The 18253-nt window shown below is 36.4% G+C and overlaps 1 protein-coding gene across 1 annotated transcript in view; it reads left to right on the top strand.

Annotated features, from left to right (window-relative positions):
• TMEM130 (transmembrane protein 130) overlaps nucleotides 1-17747 on the top strand; it is a 52226-nt gene extending 34479 nt beyond the window's left edge. Inside the window, exons 4-6 of the mRNA XM_074202659.1 lie at nucleotides 2552-2754; nucleotides 8533-8645; nucleotides 11621-17747. Of these exons, the coding sequence (XP_074058760.1) occupies nucleotides 2552-2754; nucleotides 8533-8645; nucleotides 11621-11809 (505 nt within the window). The 3' untranslated portion in view covers nucleotides 11810-17747. The remainder of the gene's footprint in view (nucleotides 1-2551; nucleotides 2755-8532; nucleotides 8646-11620) is intronic.
• Nucleotides 17748-18253: the final 506 nt, after the last annotated feature.

Genomic DNA, 18253 nt, shown 5'->3' with positions numbered 1-18253 from the left:
ATTCAGATAGTAATTATTTGAGGACATATTTAGAATCACGAAGATGAGTATTTTTGACTCTAGGCCCTAGTATTTTATCCATTACATCACTTAGCTTCTCCTTAAGAGATTTTAATTCTTCCATTGTCCCTAGGGAGCACAACCAAGTAGGAGTTACAGAGACAGATTTCATCATGTAATGACCATGGAATGGCATGTCTCATTAGGTAATGAGTTCTTCATCACTAGAGATCTTTAAATAGAACCTGGATAACAGTTCATTACAGAAAAGATGTTCTGGAGGGAATCCTGGTTGGTGAATAAGTTGACTAAATGTCTTGAGCATTCTGCCACACTGAAATTCTGTGACAAGATGAACTATGGGCTGGAATGTGCATGGCAAGAACCATGGAGAATTTATTTTATTATGTACTATTTCTGTACAGAGCATTGCTTGGGACTTTAGCACTATGGGGTCAGTTGGTGGGTCACCAGAAAACAACTTAGATTTTTTCAAACCTGAAGACTCTCAATTTGCAAGGAAGTGCTTGTTTAACCAGTTTTTATTAAATGTCTGTTATATGCAGGACACTTCTTCCAACTAGCCAATTCCTACAACTACTTTTTTCCCTAGAGATTAAGTAATTATTATCAAACTTTTGCAAATATGCACATTTGCAAATGTAAACTAAATTGTATACCTAAGGGACTAGGTGGATTTTCATCTTTGGATGCACAGTACCTAGCGACATTAACTAAACATTTGTGGTTAAAAGTATGTGAAGCTTGTTTTTGGAAAGAACATCAAGGTCTCCAGGAATGATACATATTGCAAGAAACTTATGGCTTCTCTTCAGTGTCCTTAGGTTTAGCCCTTTTGTATCTAATGCTCTAGGCAATTTATAGATAAGAATAAGTTTCTAGAAGTGAAATATTGTTACAAATCCTAGAAGGCAATGGTAGTCACCAGGCACCTGACAATAAGGAAAGAATTATGGTAAAGGATGCAGGAGTTCTCTATAAGATAGGCCTTCTATACCTTACAATTTTTCTTAGAGCCCTGAAAGAGTTACTAATTTGATATTATTGAAAATATGTGCAAGCAGTCAGGTCTTAAATCTTACTCTTTAGAGTCAGTTTCAAAGAGTCAGGCTAGTATAACTATGGGGTTCTAGTCCAGATTCTGGGTTCTAGTTCAGATTCTTTCACATGCTAGCTAGATGACCTTGGATAAATCATTTCCCTTCTAGTCTTCAGTTTGAATGTAAATATATCAAAGGATTGGACTAGATCAAATTTCTTATTGTGGGGTCCATGATTTGTGTTTTTAAAAATATTTTGATAACTGTATTAAAATATTTTGTTAACTATAAAATACAATTATAGCCAACTATACAGCAAACCAATATAATTTCATTACATAAAAGAAATCAATATAATTGGTTTTCTTTCATAATCCTAAGGGTTTTATTTTGTTATAATAAAGTGGTATTCTGCAAGGGAGGGGCCTATAAGTTTTGCTAGAGTTCATGCTGGAATGTGTTGATAAATGTTAAACTCATTACACAATTAAATTTAATCAGCATTAGCATTTTCTCTGTCTCTCTTGAGACTAGATAGCCAATAAAACAATTAATCAAGGACTGCATTGTAGTATTTGTCAATTTCTAAGGTATTAATGTTCAAATTGAAAATTTAATATTTTTTTTCCAGAGAAAATTAAGTTTACTCTAACATATCCTTAGTCTATGGAAAAAATAAAAAAATACAACTCCCCACCTCCCCCATTCCCACCAACCCCAAACAAAGCAAAATAAAACCAAAAAGCCTCCAAAAAAACCCCAAGGATTTGATGATGTCTAAGTTGCTTTCCAGCTCCAGTATTCTCTGATGGTTGTTTGGTAGTTATATTGTGCAGTGGATTCCTGTTCACCTATGAATTAGACTAAATGATTTGTAATCTAAGCTTCCCTTCCAAGTATGAATTGCTATGATTCTATATTTTTTAAATTTTAATTTATGAAAGAAAGTAAGCATTTCTAAAACAAAATACAATAAAAAATCGTACGTAAAATTACAAATCTACTATGCTCAACTTGCTATTCTTTTCAGATATACAACAAAATTATCATGTCTTTTTTTCTTCCCTCCCTCCTCCAGCCCTAGAGATGGCTACCATTCAACACAAATAGGTATATATGTATATGTAAAGTTATTCTATACATATCTCTATCAGTTCTTTCTCTGGATGCTGATAGCATTTCTCTTCATTTGTCCTTTATAGTTAATGTGGGTATTTATAGTGGTCAAAACAACTTAGTCACTCAAAGTTGTTCTTAAAATAGTACTGTTGTTACTAAATAAAATACTCTTATGGTTTTGCTCATTTTACTCTTCATTATTTTGTGCAAGTCTTCCTAAGATCATTGAGCTCATATAGCACAGTAGTATTCCATTACAATCATATAACCACAACTTGTTCAGCCATTCCCAAATGTGATTCTGTATTTAAAGTCATTTCTTAAAAGTCACTTATGTCTTTCCCCCCCCCCTCATTTTTGTCTATTTTCAGTTCTCCTCTGACTTTATGCTGGCTCATAAAGCCAGACTGTGTTATACTAGAAGGAAACGAATGCCCCCTGGTGGCAATAAATGGTACATCTTACAATGTTAACTATACCTTCAAGGATCCAGGACAGTATTGTCTCAGTGTCAGAGTCCAGAATGGCATCAACCATCTGTTTCAGTTTCATCTGATTAAAGTGTGGACCACTGGTAAGTGATTGGATTCTCATCAAATAAAGAAAGATGATGAAATTTGTCTTTGGTGCCCACCCACCTTTTCTTCTTTTCCCTTGTATGTGTCTTTGACACTTTTTAGAATTTTCTTCTCATGGAAACTTTCCTCAGCTAAGCATCAACTGGTAACCAGATAAACTGTTGAAAGATAACGGTTGTTGGTACTAATGCTCTGAATACAGCTTTAGTTTAAAGAAGAACTCTTGGAATGTGAAAAGGATTCAAGTCCCTGAGCAATTTGAAAAAAATGTGCAGAATTTTTTGCTTTTGAAGATTATCTAGTTCAGTCATCTTATTTTATAAATAAGAAAGTGACCAGGGCTCATAAAAGTGATTTGTCCAAGGTCACACACCTAGTTAATGGCAAGCTGCCTGGACCTAATAATGAGGTATCATTATTGTTAGTCTAGTCTAGAAAGTTGGAAAGAGTGATAAAGGGAGAAATGATAAATAATCCAAGAGATTTTACATATCATGCTGCCTTCATCTTTAATTGTAACACTGCAATTATATTATACATTAAGAATTTAATTGATAATTAAATGCATAATTTAATAGTCATGCTTAACATTAATTTTCATGAGTGGAGATAATTTTGGAGCAAAGAGTCCATTTTTTTATTATAGATAATCCATGTTGATCCTCATTCTACTTCTCCAAAGGCTAACCTTTTGAGTTAGAATAGCAGAAAAGCCTCAATTTAGGCAAGTCACTTTATCACTCTATTATCTATTACATTGTCTGTAAAACAAAGTGATTGAACTAAGTCAAAGGACCATAGATTTAGATCTAGAGGAATGCTTAGAGTCCATCTAATCTAACCCCCCCATGTTAAAGGGGACAGGAAATCAAAACTCAGACATTACATGACAAAAGGTTGTATAGTTAATAAGTGGCAAAACTGGAATTCAGAATCTGTTCCTATGATTCACAATCTGATGTTCATTCTACGATGTCATGCTCTGACTAAATCGCAGTTTTTCTAACTGTACTATGAAGCCTGGGAGTTCTGGAAGATATAAGCAGGGCTTTTGTGAAAATATGTCAATGCTAGATCAGATTATTCACTAAAAAGAAGAGGGGAAGAACTCTCTTCCATGACTATGAAGAAGGGAGAGAAGAAAAGTGGTAAAAGTGGGATGAGGAGGCAAAGTGAGGAATGGACAGTGGAGTTTGTTGTTATTTGTTTTTTTCCCTCTGTTGCAGTGGGGGAAGGAGGCCTTATGAGGAGAGAATGAGAGAGGCCTTCCATTGGACAGAAAGGGCCAGACAGTGGGATACCTCTCCCTTTGTCAGATTGTTGCCAAGCTTAGGGAAAGGAGTTTGCAGTGGGGAGGGTCTGACAAGAGAAGCTAAACCCTATAGTGTGTTGTTGGTAGAATTAGTGCTGGGCTTAGATTGAGAGGAGTTGGGTTCCAATACTACATCATTGTTATTGGTTCAGCAGGCAGTTAGGTGGGTAATGGATAAAAAAATTGAACCTGGAGTTATGAAGACCTGAGTTCAATTCTGCCTCAGATACTTATAAACTAAGGAATTCTGAATTAGTCACTAAATTCCTTTTTTTAAGGTTTTTGCAAGGCAATAGGGTTAAATACCTTGCCCAAAGTCACACAGCTGAGGTCGAATTTCAACTCAGATCTTCCTGATTCTAGGGTCAGTGCTCTATCCACTGCCCCAACTAGCTGCCCCCCACTAAATTTCTCTTAACCTTCATTCCCCTATCTATTAAACTGGGAATAATAATAGTCTAGCAATCATGGCAACTAGGTGATGTAGTAATCAGAAAGATTCAAGTTCAAATCCTGCCTCAGACATATATTTGTTGTGTGATCCTGGCCAAGCCACTTAATTCTGTTTGCCTCTCCCAAATGAGCAGAAGAAGGAAATGGCAAACTGTTTCAGGATCTTTGCAAAGAAAACCTTTAATGAGGTCATGAAGAATCTGACACAGCTGAAAAAAACAATTGAACAACAACAAAACCAGGGTATTGTGAAGATCAAATGAGAATTTGTATAGAAGTATTTTAGGAGTATAAAATATTGAGAACTATTACTACTAGTAGTATGACCCATCACTCAAGTCCTTTATGTCTTTGCCCAACTTCCTCATTTGTAACATGGAAGTTAATTCAGAGGTATGCTACAGTCAGCTTCAATAGACTAAAAGAACCAATTGTTAAATTTTCAATATGAGTATTTGCACTTTGAAAATTGGCAAATACTACAAATCAGAACTTGATTTATTGTTCTGTTGATCCTCTAGACTTTAAAAAGTGATGGAGAAAATGGTAATAATGCTTATTAAACTTAAAAATGTGATTCCCCCTCTCCCAAACTGATTTCAAAGGTATGTTGGTAAAGATTTAACAATCATTCTTGTACTAATTACCTTACAAGGATAGGGGGAAAGTTGTTGATAATGATGATAGTCAATTTAAAAAAAAGTTTCCACCTTCTCTTTTTCCCTTCGCTTCATAACCTGAACTGAGATGCATCTCATAGAACTGCATTCCCCTCCCCCCCCCCCCAGCATCTTTCTCTGAGTTACTATAATGCCCTGGTTTTCACAAGCACCCCAGGGCATCTAGGTGGTGAGATGGATAGAGGTCTGGGTCTGGAGTCAAGAATATACCTTTTCCCAAGTTTATATTTGGCCTCAGATACTTATCAGTTGTGTGACCCTGAGCAATACCTCCATAAAATGAGCTGGAGAATAAAAAGGCATATAATATCTTTGCCAAGGAAACCCCAAATGGAACCACAAAGGGTTGGACACAGCTGAAAAATGACTGAACAACAACAAAATCAAAGGAATTTGGTAACAGATTCAATTACTACAAGAGATCTTAGACATTATCTCATCACTTTCATCTCCCATTTCCAGTGCCAATGCCAATCTTTGCCATTTTATCCAGGAGGAGACTTTAAAGTTCCTAGAGAGGAAGTAACTTGCCTAGATCACATAGAGGTTCATATACAATCAAGATGTAGACTCAGATCTTCTGAGTTTTAAGTCTATAACACTTTTTCCATAACACTTTAATTGCTCTTTTTGTCATCTTTGTGACCTGAAAATAGATTGAATTTTCTCTATTAGGCTCAAAAATTTCCCTGATTTCCTTTTATGGGGGAGATGTTTTGTGCCTCCTATCCATGCCTATCACTCAGACTAGCGTTTTTGAATTCCTTATTCTAGGCCTTATAATCCTCATCCCAAAATGAATGATAATAACAATATTTATTTCACAAAGTTGGTATGAGGATTAAAGGATGGTGATCATTAAATGATTAGATGATCACATGAAAAGCATTTTGTAAATGCACTATTAAGGATCTCCCAGATGTTTTAGTTCAGTTTTAAACTTTTAAGCTTAATTATTAGTTTATTGTTAGCAATACTTACTAATATTAATTATATTATCCACACCCAAAATGTTCCATGACCAAGTTAATTTGGGAAAACATGAACTAAGTGATTTGCAATACCCTTTCCAATTCTAAACATCCTTTAGTCCCATAGTTCTCACTGCTTACCTAATACATCAATGCTTACTATAAATGAGATGGTTTTCTCCCTCCTCTCCCTGCAGGGTACATTCTCCAATTGAGGCTACCTATTATTTGTAAGATTGGGATTATAAACCAGTGTTTTCTCTAAACTTTGGGCATGACCCAAAAGACTGCATCTAGGGGAATACTGGTAAAAAATAGGCATACTTTTACATTTAATTTGCATTATTAATATTTTTTCATCATTAAGTCTGGAAGATTAATAAAACAAGAAATCATCTTGATTTGCAGCTTTTGCTGATTTCTGAGGTGTAGATGATCCCATTGAAAATTTAACAATCAGTTCTTTGATATGAGCTGACTTTAGCATGCGCTTAAATCATTTGTAATTATTGTCATTAAATCATATTTCAGTTGTGTCTGACTTGGGGTTTTATTGGCAGAAATATTGGAGTGGTTTGTCATTTCCTTCTCCAACTCATTTGAGGAACGGGGACAGGGTTAAGTAACTTGTTCAGAATCACACAGGCATTAAATGTCTGATGCCAGAGTTCAAATGGAGGGGTGAGAGGGAGAAGGTGGAGCCAAGATGGCTGAGAAAAGGAAGGTGCTCTTCTGTATTTTCCCCAAAACTCTTTCTAACAACTTTAAATAATGCCTCAGGAAAAATTCTGGAGCAGACTTGTACTCACAAAGATGAGTTTTCCTGGTCTAGTACTCTATCCACTGGTCAACTAGTTATCCACTTAAACTTACATACCTTCTTTAAGAAATTGCCTTCCATTACTATTTTATTATGTAGTATACTAGCATCTTATATCAGGTAAGACTTTCTAGACAAGGATAAAGGAAATATCTGGTGAACTTGTAATAGTTTAGAAACCTAATCCAGATCATTCATTTCCTAGCCTTAGAGTGATATCTCCTTTGGGCCTTTTAAATTGTTCTGAATACCTCACTGGATTAAAATAGAATTTGGGTTATAAAGGTCCTACCACATCTGGCTGGATTTTCCTTCTTAAGCTATATACTAAGTTGTACCCAAGGGAGAAGTAGCCTAAGCAGACTGATATGTGTTCTTTAAACACCTGAATCTACCTTGAATTTTTTTTACCAATATACTTCACCTTGCCAGACAGTATAATAGTTATATTCCTGAAAAATTGGGTGCTAGTTTTGAATTTGATCCAAATAAAATATTGATTTGGTTCAGGTTTACTTTGTAGAATATGTTGATAATCTGATTTTGTTCCAGGACAGTGGTTGTAAGAAACATTGGTTCCATTTAATTCAAAGTGTATTATAAAAAAATTAAAATAAATTTAAAAAAATAAAATAAACAGGTTAGATATAGTAGCACATGCCTGTAGTCTCTGCTATAAGGAAACTGAGTTTAGAAGTTCTAAGCTGAAGGAGGCCAAGCAATTTAGATATCAGCACTTAGTCTGACACCAAAATGATGAGCCCACAAGGTGATTAAGAAAGGATAAACTGACCACCAAGTCTAAAGATTTGGTGCTAATTAAGTATAAACGATCACTGTCCTTCCAGTCTGGGTGAAATAGAAGAACCAATCTCAAAATAAAAATAAGACAGACTTAATTTAGCCATTTTATGAAAAAGTATGTGTGTGTGGCTGTGTGGCTGTGTGGCTGTGTGGCTGTGTGGCTGTGTGGCTGTGTGGCTGTGTGGCTGTGTGGCTGTGTGGCTGTGTGGCTGTGTGGCTGTGTGGCTGTGTGGCTGTGTGGCTGTGTGGCTGTGTGTGTTTCATTTGGTTTAGCTAATTCTTGTTCTTGATTTGGATCAAGTTCCTGGAGTGAAGAACTGCTGTAAATCAAATCTTTTTAATAGATGAGCTTATGAATTCCACTGTGAATTCTTTATTAAAGTGAATGATCATCCCTCCATAATTTTTTATTAAAACTGGGTTTTCCTTTATTGATGATGTAAAGTGGGGTGGAGTCAGATCTTTTTAATAGATGAGCTTATGAATCCCACAGTGAATCTTGTATTGAAGTGAATAATCACCTCTCCCTCCAGGTAATTTTTTAAATTAAATCCAGATTATTGGTGTTACATGCAATGAAGATTATGCCTATAAATGAAAATCAAAATGCTAATCTGAGTCTAGCACATAAGCTACAAAGTAAGTTTACTAGTTCTTCCTCACCTGCAGAGCTATGTTTGGAAGTCAATGCCTGAACTTCAGTATTAACAAATTTGTTCTGTTATCTTTCCCAGGCATCAACCCAGTTCTCTTTGCTTTGCCCTGTGTCTTACTCATCTCAGGAATGTTGAGTTTGATCATGTGTGTGACCTACCGGAATGGTACCCAGCAGAAGGATCTGGTGGAGGTATTGAATGATCCTCATAGCACCATTTATAGAGTTCCTTTGGTGGGGAAGTGGCAGGGGAAGTGGCAGAGCAGAAACAGGTAGCAAGGCAGTAGCCAGCGTAGAAAAAAGCGGTCAGTTTTTCCAGGTGTAGTCATGACCTCGATAACGTAGTTGTCTGTGGCTGCTTGAGGTTTTGGGATGATTTAAGATAAAATTTGTACTTTTAGCTTAGTGGCATTTCCAAACATGCTAGTTTTATAAGTGACAGCAGATTGTAAAAGGTGATGATCAAAAGAATAGAACACAGGGTAGGATTTGCCCAAGAGTAAATACCCCAAGAAGGACCAAGAAACTGGAAACTGAAGAAGAGCTTGGGTATCTGAAGCCAGGTGATTGATATGAAGTATATTTAAACAAAGTACAAAGTCTTGGCTCTTTAAAACCATATTGGCAGGGCAGCTAGGTGGTTCAGTGGATAGTGCACTGGCTCTGGAATCAGGAGGACCTGAGTTCAAATGCAACCTCAGACACTTAATAATTCCCTAGCTGTGTTACCTTGGGCAAGTCACCTAACTCCATTTCCTGACAAAAACCAAAAAAAAAAACCAAACAAAAACAAGAGCAAAAATAAAATTGGTTAGTCAAAGTCAGGGCATGTGCCAATACCATAATTTGACTCAAACATTATGTCTGGAGTCCAGATTACTAGATGAAGTTGAAGGCATCAAATAAATCTATGAAGTAAGAAGAGACAATAGGTTCAGAGGAATAGGAATGAGAAACACAGGCTAAGATCCTGGCAAAAGATACAGGGCAGAAAGTCCTTGATACTAGGTCAAACCTTTGACTCATACATCCCAGTCAGTTTTTTGTACTTCCTGAATAATCCCCAGACATAACTGGCATTAAGTCTACAAGTCTGGAGGTAGTACTTCAAATCCTGCTGAAGGAGGGAAAGGGAAAACAGAGGAAAGCAGTTATTGCTTGTGCTCCATCTAGGGAAATATCTGTATATTTCAAAGATTCTTTTTCACAATTCTAAATTTCATTTTAAGAAAAGGTAGCAAAGGTAATGCAGTGGATAAGAACACCAGCCCTGGAGTCAGGACCTGAGCTCAAGTCTGGCCTCAGACACTTAATACCTACTTGACTGTATGACCTTGGGCAAGTCACTTATCCTCATTGCCTTGCAAAAATAACAACAGCAACATCATCAACAACAAATAAGGTCCTGCCTTTGACACATACTGACTGTGTGAACTTGGGTAAGTCATTTAGTTTCCTAATGCTCCAAGTACCTCTCAAAGACTTAAGAATGTTAAAAATTACCTTAGCATGTAATTGAAAAAAAATTAAATCAAATAAACTGTTTTGGGGGGTTGAAGGAAAATATTATTCATTTCCCCTGGACAATTCTTAACATTCAGTTAGAGCATTAGAAAACAACCAATTTATTCCTTTTAGTTTCCTTTTATTCTTGTCTGATGTAGAAACTAAAGAACAAAAAAGGCAATAAAAAGGAAGATTAAAAGTAACAAAGGAAAAGTGCCAGAAGTGATTTCAGGTACTACCATTTTATTTTATTCTGGTCAAACTATTTCTAGATTAAGTTTATAGGTTCCACATGTCAGGAAGAACATAAAAATATAATCAAAACTATGATTATGAAGATACTTAAAAGTATTCTATACAACAATAAGTTAATGAAATGGGAATGTTGAACCTGGAGAAAAGAAGATATAGGGTAGAGGGAAAAGAAAAGGTAAGGAAAGCATTCTAAAAATATTGGAAGGATTCCATTTAGAAGAGGGGTTAGAATTATTCTACCTTTTCCTAGAGGACTAAGATAAATTACTTATGGGGGATTTGAGCTTGCTATAAGAAAACTTTCTAATAATTAGAAATGTTAAAAAATGGAATTTGTTGCCTCTAGATTTGGGTTCTTAAAATTTTGGTAAAGTCTATGGACCCCTCCTCACAATAATGTTTATAATTACACAAAATAAAATCAAAGGATGCCAATGATATTGAAAACTAATGATCAAACTATGATGGACACAGCTCCTCTCAGGAGTTCATTGATGAGTTTTGAAAAATGACATTCACATTAAGAAAGTACAAAATAAACCAATGGAGTCTAAATGCAGAGCAAAGCATACTATGTTCACTTTTTATAATTTCTTTTATGAGTTTTCCTTTTTTTCTCACAACTTCTTTCCCATTAGTTCTAATTTCCTCCTTTATAACATGACTAATAAGTTAAATATGTTAAACACAATTGTTCATATACAACTTATACCAGATTGTTCACTGCTATGGGAAAAGGAGGAGGGGATGGTGGTGGAAAAATGTGGAAATCATAAACTTGCAAATGGATGAATATTGAAAACTATTTGCATATAATTGAAAAATTAAATTAAAAATAAAAATAGTGATCAAAATATTAAAAACAAAAAAAAATTAATGGCCTTCAGGTTGAAAATTCCCTGCTTTAGATGTGAGTTCATCGTTACTAGAAATATTTCAGTAAAATGTAAACTCCACAAAGAGGGAGTCTATTTTTTTGTGTTTACCTCTATATACCCAGGCTTTAGTAGATGTTTAATAATAGTTTTTGAATTTGAACAAAAATTGAATGAGAACTTGTCAGAAATATTGTAGAGCATACTTTTGATTAACAATGGAGCTTTTGAAGTTCTTTCCAACTCAGACATTCATGCTTTGAGTCTATAAACAAGGTCTGTATAATTAAATCATTCCTGGATAACTAGGAGTTGTTTATATTTTCTGTTCCTAACCAGTGTCACAGATGTACTCATTTGTTCTCCCAGCTAGTTTCCTGATTGGCTAAATCACAAATGAGTAAAACTAATCCAGCAAATCCTGACCATTAGCCTTCTAGGCATGGGAGAAGGGGAGAAGGAGGAGAGTAGTTTGGGAGAGTTGGAAGGGCTTATATTGATTTTTTGTTGTTGTTGTTTTTATCCACTTAGGTGGCCGATTTCGACTTTTCTCCTATGTCTGACAAGAACCTGGCTGGTTCAAAGTCTGAGAGATGTTGTATGAGGCTAGGCTGTATTCTATGCTTCCTCTGTCCACCTTTACATCATCAGAAGTCCATCAGAGAGTCTCATGGGCTGCTACATCCTTTTTATAAGCCAGTCAAAAGCTATTCAGTGTGAACAACCATCCTAGATAGTCTATTTAAGTTTTAAGTGTCTGCTGACTTTGAGCCTTGGATAGAGTTCAGAGCATCTGCTGGCATATATGGTTTATTCTTGCAGAGCAATTAGAAATCTAAAAACGATGCAGTACAGTAACATAGAACTGTCCCTTAATATCCTGTGCCATGGGAACTGAAAACATGTTTGATTGCCTTGAACTTTTGGTATTCACTCAGAAGGATGTGGCACAGATGATACCTGTGCTGATCTTTTTGCCCAGGAGCACTCTAGGTTCATGTTTACCTATTTGGAATTCACCCACCAATGACTGACCAATTGCTGACCATTAAAAAAAAAAGTGAGGAGTAAGACTAATTTAAAAAGCAATACACCTTCTATTATGTTATCTCTCTGGCAGTTCATGTGTGTGTGTGGGGGGGGGGGGTCCACTGGTAAGGGAATTCCTAGGAGAGAAAATTCCTTTTATCATTTCAAGTCAGCACCTTCTCTGTAATTTACAATCTTAGAGAGCTAGCTGTCTTGAACAGTGAGAGATTAAGTGACTTGATCTAGGTCACATCAGAAGTGACTTGAAACTGGATCTTCCTGCATCCAAGGCAGCTCTTCAGCCGTTTTACCAAGATGCTTCTCATAGAGTTCCCTTATAGGGCATAATAGAGGCTCTACTTACCCTGGCTTGTATTAGAACTAAGATGCCAAAGCATTAAGAGGCCACCCTCTACTGACTTCTCAATGCTTTTTTTTTTTTTTTTTGTATCGTGCTGCTTCTGAGCTAACCTATTCCCAGAAATATCCCTGACTTGTCAGGAACAGCCACTCACAAGAAAGAATTAGTCGAAGTAAACAGGTTTTTATACCTTCTTTACTTGAAGCTCTCCTACCCATCTGTAGGGGTTGCTGTTTCCAAGAAAATGTGAAAGCCAAGGTCTAGGTCACAGGTCTCTGGCAGTGGAAAGTTTGTGTTGCTCTCCCAACTGTGACTCTAGCCATCTTAAATCTCATTCTGAGCAAAATGCCTTTCAATACTACCAAACTCAAGACCTAGATGGACTCCTCCCCCTGAAGACTTTATACCTCTGCTATTTGCTTCAGGGACTCATAACTGTGGATGAGGCTTGAAAAATTCAAACAAAGGGAATTGAAAAATGGTTTAGGATAGAATCCTGAGACTAGAGGGATGAAACCTGATGGAGGGAGTCCCTGTTCTCTTTTCTTTGCAGGTCAGTGACCTGGAAAAGGAATGTTCAGCAGGATGGTGTATTCATTGATTCAGAGCCAAGAGGAGAAAGCAATTAGTGCTGCTGCTGATCACAGTAGAAGTACATAAGTCACTGGAGCAGCCAAGCGAGCCAAATATGGGGGGAATGAGACTAGGGACTGGGAGACATTACTGGGAGATATTGCTGCTGTAATTGCATCCTACCAGACATCAGCAAAGTGGTGTTAATACTGTCATGCAGTTCATTATCAAGAAATACTGGTCTTACTACCAAAATAAAGCTCATAGGCTCTGAGGATAGCCAGATGTATAAAAAATGCATCTTTTTTCTTTCTTTCTCTTTTTTAAAAATCCTGTTCTTGGCTTCTACCTTCATTCATTATTACTCAAAGGTGGTGAATCATGTTCTATTCTCAGTTAATTTCATTGAATGCTTTGACAAAAGCTATTAAAGGCACAGTGTATAGAGTACTGGAGCCCAGAGTTAGGAAGACCCGAGTCAAGTCTAGCCTCAGACACTTACTAGCTGTGTGACTCTGGGCAAGTAGCTTGATCACTTTCTGCCTCAGTTTCCTAAATCTGTAAAATGGGGATAATAACAATGTTTACTCCCGGGGTGGTTGTGAGGATCAACTGAGATAATATTTGTAAAGCTCTTAGTATATTGCCTGGCACATAGTGGATGCAAAATAAGTACTTTCTTTCTTATAAAGCACTTTGTAAATCTTAAAATACAATATAAATGCTAGCTATTAATTTCCTTATTATTGTTGGGAAATTATCTAGTAGACTTAGTCCCTATAAGTAATCTATTCTACAATTTTTTTCCTTTCCTAAAAAAGGCAAAAAGTTTCACTCTTGACATACTGGCTGTGTGATCCTGGGAGTTATTCTAGACAACTCTTTAAGATAAAAAGATTTTTAAAAATATAGATTTTTATTGATGTCTTTTTTTTGTCATCTAGGTTTCTCCTTCTCCCCTACCAAAGAATCATTTATTATAGCAATTTTTTTAAAGAGGAGGAAAGTAAAAAAAAATCATCAAAACTAAACAATACATTAATAAAAGGTCGATGCACCATGCTGGTGGACTCTCGCTTATTTAAAAAGTATGTGTGTGTATATGTGAATGTGTGTATGTGTGGGCATCTGTGCAGGAAGTTGTCTAAGTCTATGCGTGTCAGAAAAGGTGTCAGTTTGCATGAATGGGCAGTTTCATCTGGGAGTTTCTCAACACAGAAGAAATCCTATCCCTTTTTCTATCCAACTTTGTCTTAGCTGCTCACCTCATTTCACTAGTATAGGCAGAGTGCTTGCTAATGTTTAATAGTTGTTTCTAACCCTTTGTTAAGGGTTAGAAAAAGGACCTTGACTGGGTAGTGGATTCATATGCATTTAAAGTACAATTTTTTTTTATTGCTTTCTTTCTTTTCCTAATCTTAACCTGTGAGTTCATGGGTATGGGAGACTACTCATGTTAAACTACCCATTACCTATAGAGATCTACAACTCAATCTTAGAACTGCCTGGGGAACTGGGGGATATATGCTTTGCTTATGATTCTACAGAACAACAGCTGGCAGTCATATGTTACATTAAGGTGTAAAGTGCTTTACAAATATTATCTCATTTTATCTTTACAACAGCCCTGGAGGGAAGTGCTGCTCTTATATCCATTGTACAGATAGGAAAACTGAGGCAAGCAGAGATTTGTGATTTAACCAGCTTTTAAATGTTTGTCTCACTGAAAAAAATGTCTTTTTGGGGAGGGAAAGGGAAGGATCAACTTTTTCCTGAGGAAAGATGGTGTCCAATTCTTGAGGTAATAATAATAATAAAAGAATTTCCATGAAGGACACTTACATCTTATCCATTGGCTTATGGAAAACAGGATCATAGATATGAGGCAAAGAGGGACTTTAGAGGTCATCCAGTCCAAATCCCTTATTTTACAAGTGGGAAAAGAAAGCTAGGTTGTGACTTATTCACAAAGAAATAGGGGTTGTAAATGACAGAATTGGGATTTGAACTCATATCATTTAGCTCTAAATTTGTTATTCTTCAAGCAATAACTTTGTTTGTTCATTTATTCCCTTCTACTTCCTTGCCCCAAAGCCCAAGGGTGACCTATGGTTCCCAGCTAGCAGAAACAAGAATCTGAGAGTCAGAAAACTCTCATTCTGAAATAATGTCCCTTACAGACTAGTATTGAGGGAGGGTGGGGAACATTTTTCCCCCTCCAAGTGACAAGCTAGGCAATTATTAAATGTCTGAGGTTGGATTTAAACTCAGGTCCTCCTGACTCCAGGGCCCATGCTCTATCTTCTGTGCCATCTAGCTGCCCCCTTAGGCAAAATCCTTAAAAAAAGTTGACTGAAGTTCAGATTTTAATCTCCTTTTCTTCTGGATTATCAAAGAAGCCTCCTGGTCTGTCATCTTACATCCAGGAAAAACCCTCCAGTGAACACATATCATTTCCCTGCTCAAATTACCATGGCTCTCTATTACTGGAAATTTTATATTTTATTTCTATAATAAATATAATATTAAAGATAAAATAGATTCTAATTATTAAAAATAAATTATTATTATCTATACTATATAGACATATAAATAGATAATGTAAAAATAAAAGATATAAAGGCAAAGATCTTTCACTTTTCTCTTAAGACTTTTTGGTACCAACCTACTTTTTTTTAGCCTTCTTTGTTCCACATTCCAGCCAAATTGGTCTACTATTACTCGAGGTCACTTTATACCCTCACATCCCCTATGCAATAATTTAGATGGGCTATCACTGAATCTCTGAAGTAATGCTTCTTAGCTGTTGGAAAAGAGCTATGATCCAATGAAAAGATTACTGTCTCTGGAATCACAGAACTTGCCTTCAAACTTCTTGGGCCTCAGAGTCATCATTTGTGAGTTGAGGGGTTTGAACTAGGTGGTTTGTAAAGCCCCTTCCAGCTCTAGATCAATGACAGTTCTATTGAAAACTTTCTGTGATCCAATGATCTTTCAAGACCTAGCTCATGCACCCACCTCTTAAAAGTTCTCTGCTCCCTTCACTTGAAGGATTCTTAAAATATTCATCTGAGTGTTTCCTTTGTCCCTATTACATTTTATCTTTTGTCTCCTTATTCAGGAAAAAAATCTTATAGCTGCTTCTTGGACTGGAAGCTTCTTGAGAACAGGGATGTTGTTCTTCATTGTATCCTTACAGATAATATGGTGTCTTGCATATCATAGACATTTAGTAATTGTCTACTGTGTTAAATTTCCCCTATTTCCAAGAAATTTCCCTAAAGGGGATTTTCAAGAAGCCTGACTGGATATAACTGTCCAGTCAAGAAGCCTGACTGGATGTAACTTCCCTTGTATCATGTGGTTTCTCTTTGTTGTCCATATGTAACTAATATTTATATAGCCCTTTCTTCTATTTAAGATACTCTTTCATTATCATGGAGTATTATGGAGTGTTCAAGGAGGAATAGTACCTCTTGTATGAGGGCTTGCTGAACCCTTTCAGGGCTGCTCATCCAGTATTCGCCTGGCACTCAACTCTAAGAAACCATACCATGCATAGCAGTCATATCTCAGTCAAACTGTCTTGGAAGATGGACTAAATTAGGTAGAGGGTAACTGATGGACCTCAAATCTCTCAGTGACTTAGAGGAATGTATATTCCAAATATGTGAAGATTTTCCTCAGTGGAATAAGCAGAAGAGAACAATTTGTCCCAGTAGACATGAAGGTGCTGAAGCAGATACTGTAGAGGGCAAACATTGAGGATGTCAAGGTCATCCAGGGCCATCACCAGAAATCTTAACTTTTGTCTTGCCATTGGATTTTGATAACTCTGGAAGAGAAAACAAGACTGATGACTTTGTGCAACTCTTTACCCACTTAATTTCAACTCACAGGCAAGTCAAGATATCACCCTTGTGATGTCATTGGTCCTCTTAGAAAATAAAGGATAAACAACAAATCCTAAATTATACTGTGGAGTGGAAGAGATCCCAGGTTCTTGAATGTTGCCATGTTCTCATAGTTTTTACCAAGGTGAGTTCAGGTCAGTGAGGAACTGCTACTATATACAAGTCAATCTATGTCTTATCATGAAAGAGCAGGCTACCAGCTAGCAATGATTTTTTTTTAAAATAATAACTTGTGGCAAAAACATCACTTGTACAAAAATATTCATAGTAGCCCTGTTTGTAGTGGCAAAGAATTGGAAATCAAGTAAATGTCCTTCAATTGAGGAATGATTTAGCAAACTGTGGTATATGTAGGTCATGGAAAACTATTGGTCTATTAGAAACCAGGAGGGATGGGAATTCAGGGAAGCCTGGAGGGATTTGCATGAACTGATGCTGAGTGAGATGAACAGAACCAGAAAAACATCATACACCCTAACAGCAACATGGGGGTAATGATCAACCTTGATGGACTTGCTCATTCCATCAGTGCAACAATCAGGAACAATTTGGAGCTGTCTGCGATGGAGAATATCATCTGGATCCAGAGAAAGGATTGTGGAGTTTGAACAAAGGCCAAGGACTATTACCTTTAATTTAGAAAAAAAAGACTGATATCTTATGTAATCTTTCTGTCTCTTATACTTTATTTTTCTTCTTTAAAGATATGATTTCTCTCTTATCACATTCAATTTGAATCAATGTATACCATGGAAACAATGTAAAGACTAGCAAATTACCTTCGGGGGGGGCAGGGGGAGGGAAGTAAGATTTTGGGGAAAAATGTAAAACTCAAAATAAATAAAATCTTTAATAAAGAAAAAAGGGTAATAGTAAGGAAAAAAACTTGTTAAAGAATCCTCTATGGGGTTGAGCAGAGGTGTCAAAATCAAATAGAAATGGGGATCACTAAATTATACATAAGAATTCCTACAGGCACATGTTGCTTTAGAAATCACATATAAAGATTATCTATTTTTTTTGTAAGGCAATGGGGTTAAATGACTTGCCCAAGGTCACACAGCTAGGTGATTATTAAGTGTCCAAGGCAGGATTTGAACTCAAGTCATTCTGACTCCAGGGCTGGTGCTCTATCCACTATTTCATCTACTTGCCCTGATTATTTGTTTTATTATATGATGATACCTCCACTTGAAGCAAGGACTGTCCCCCCTTACATAGCATAGGAGTGTCTTTCAATAGATCAAAGAAAGGCAGAATAGACATGTCTAATTTCTCTCCCCATCT

This window comes from Macrotis lagotis, chromosome X, assembly GCF_037893015.1.
Source record: "Macrotis lagotis isolate mMagLag1 chromosome X, bilby.v1.9.chrom.fasta, whole genome shotgun sequence".
NCBI lineage: Eukaryota > Metazoa > Chordata > Mammalia > Peramelemorphia > Peramelidae > Macrotis > Macrotis lagotis.
Note: the sequence above shows the minus strand (reverse complement) of the source record. Positions and strands in the feature narration are given on the sequence as shown.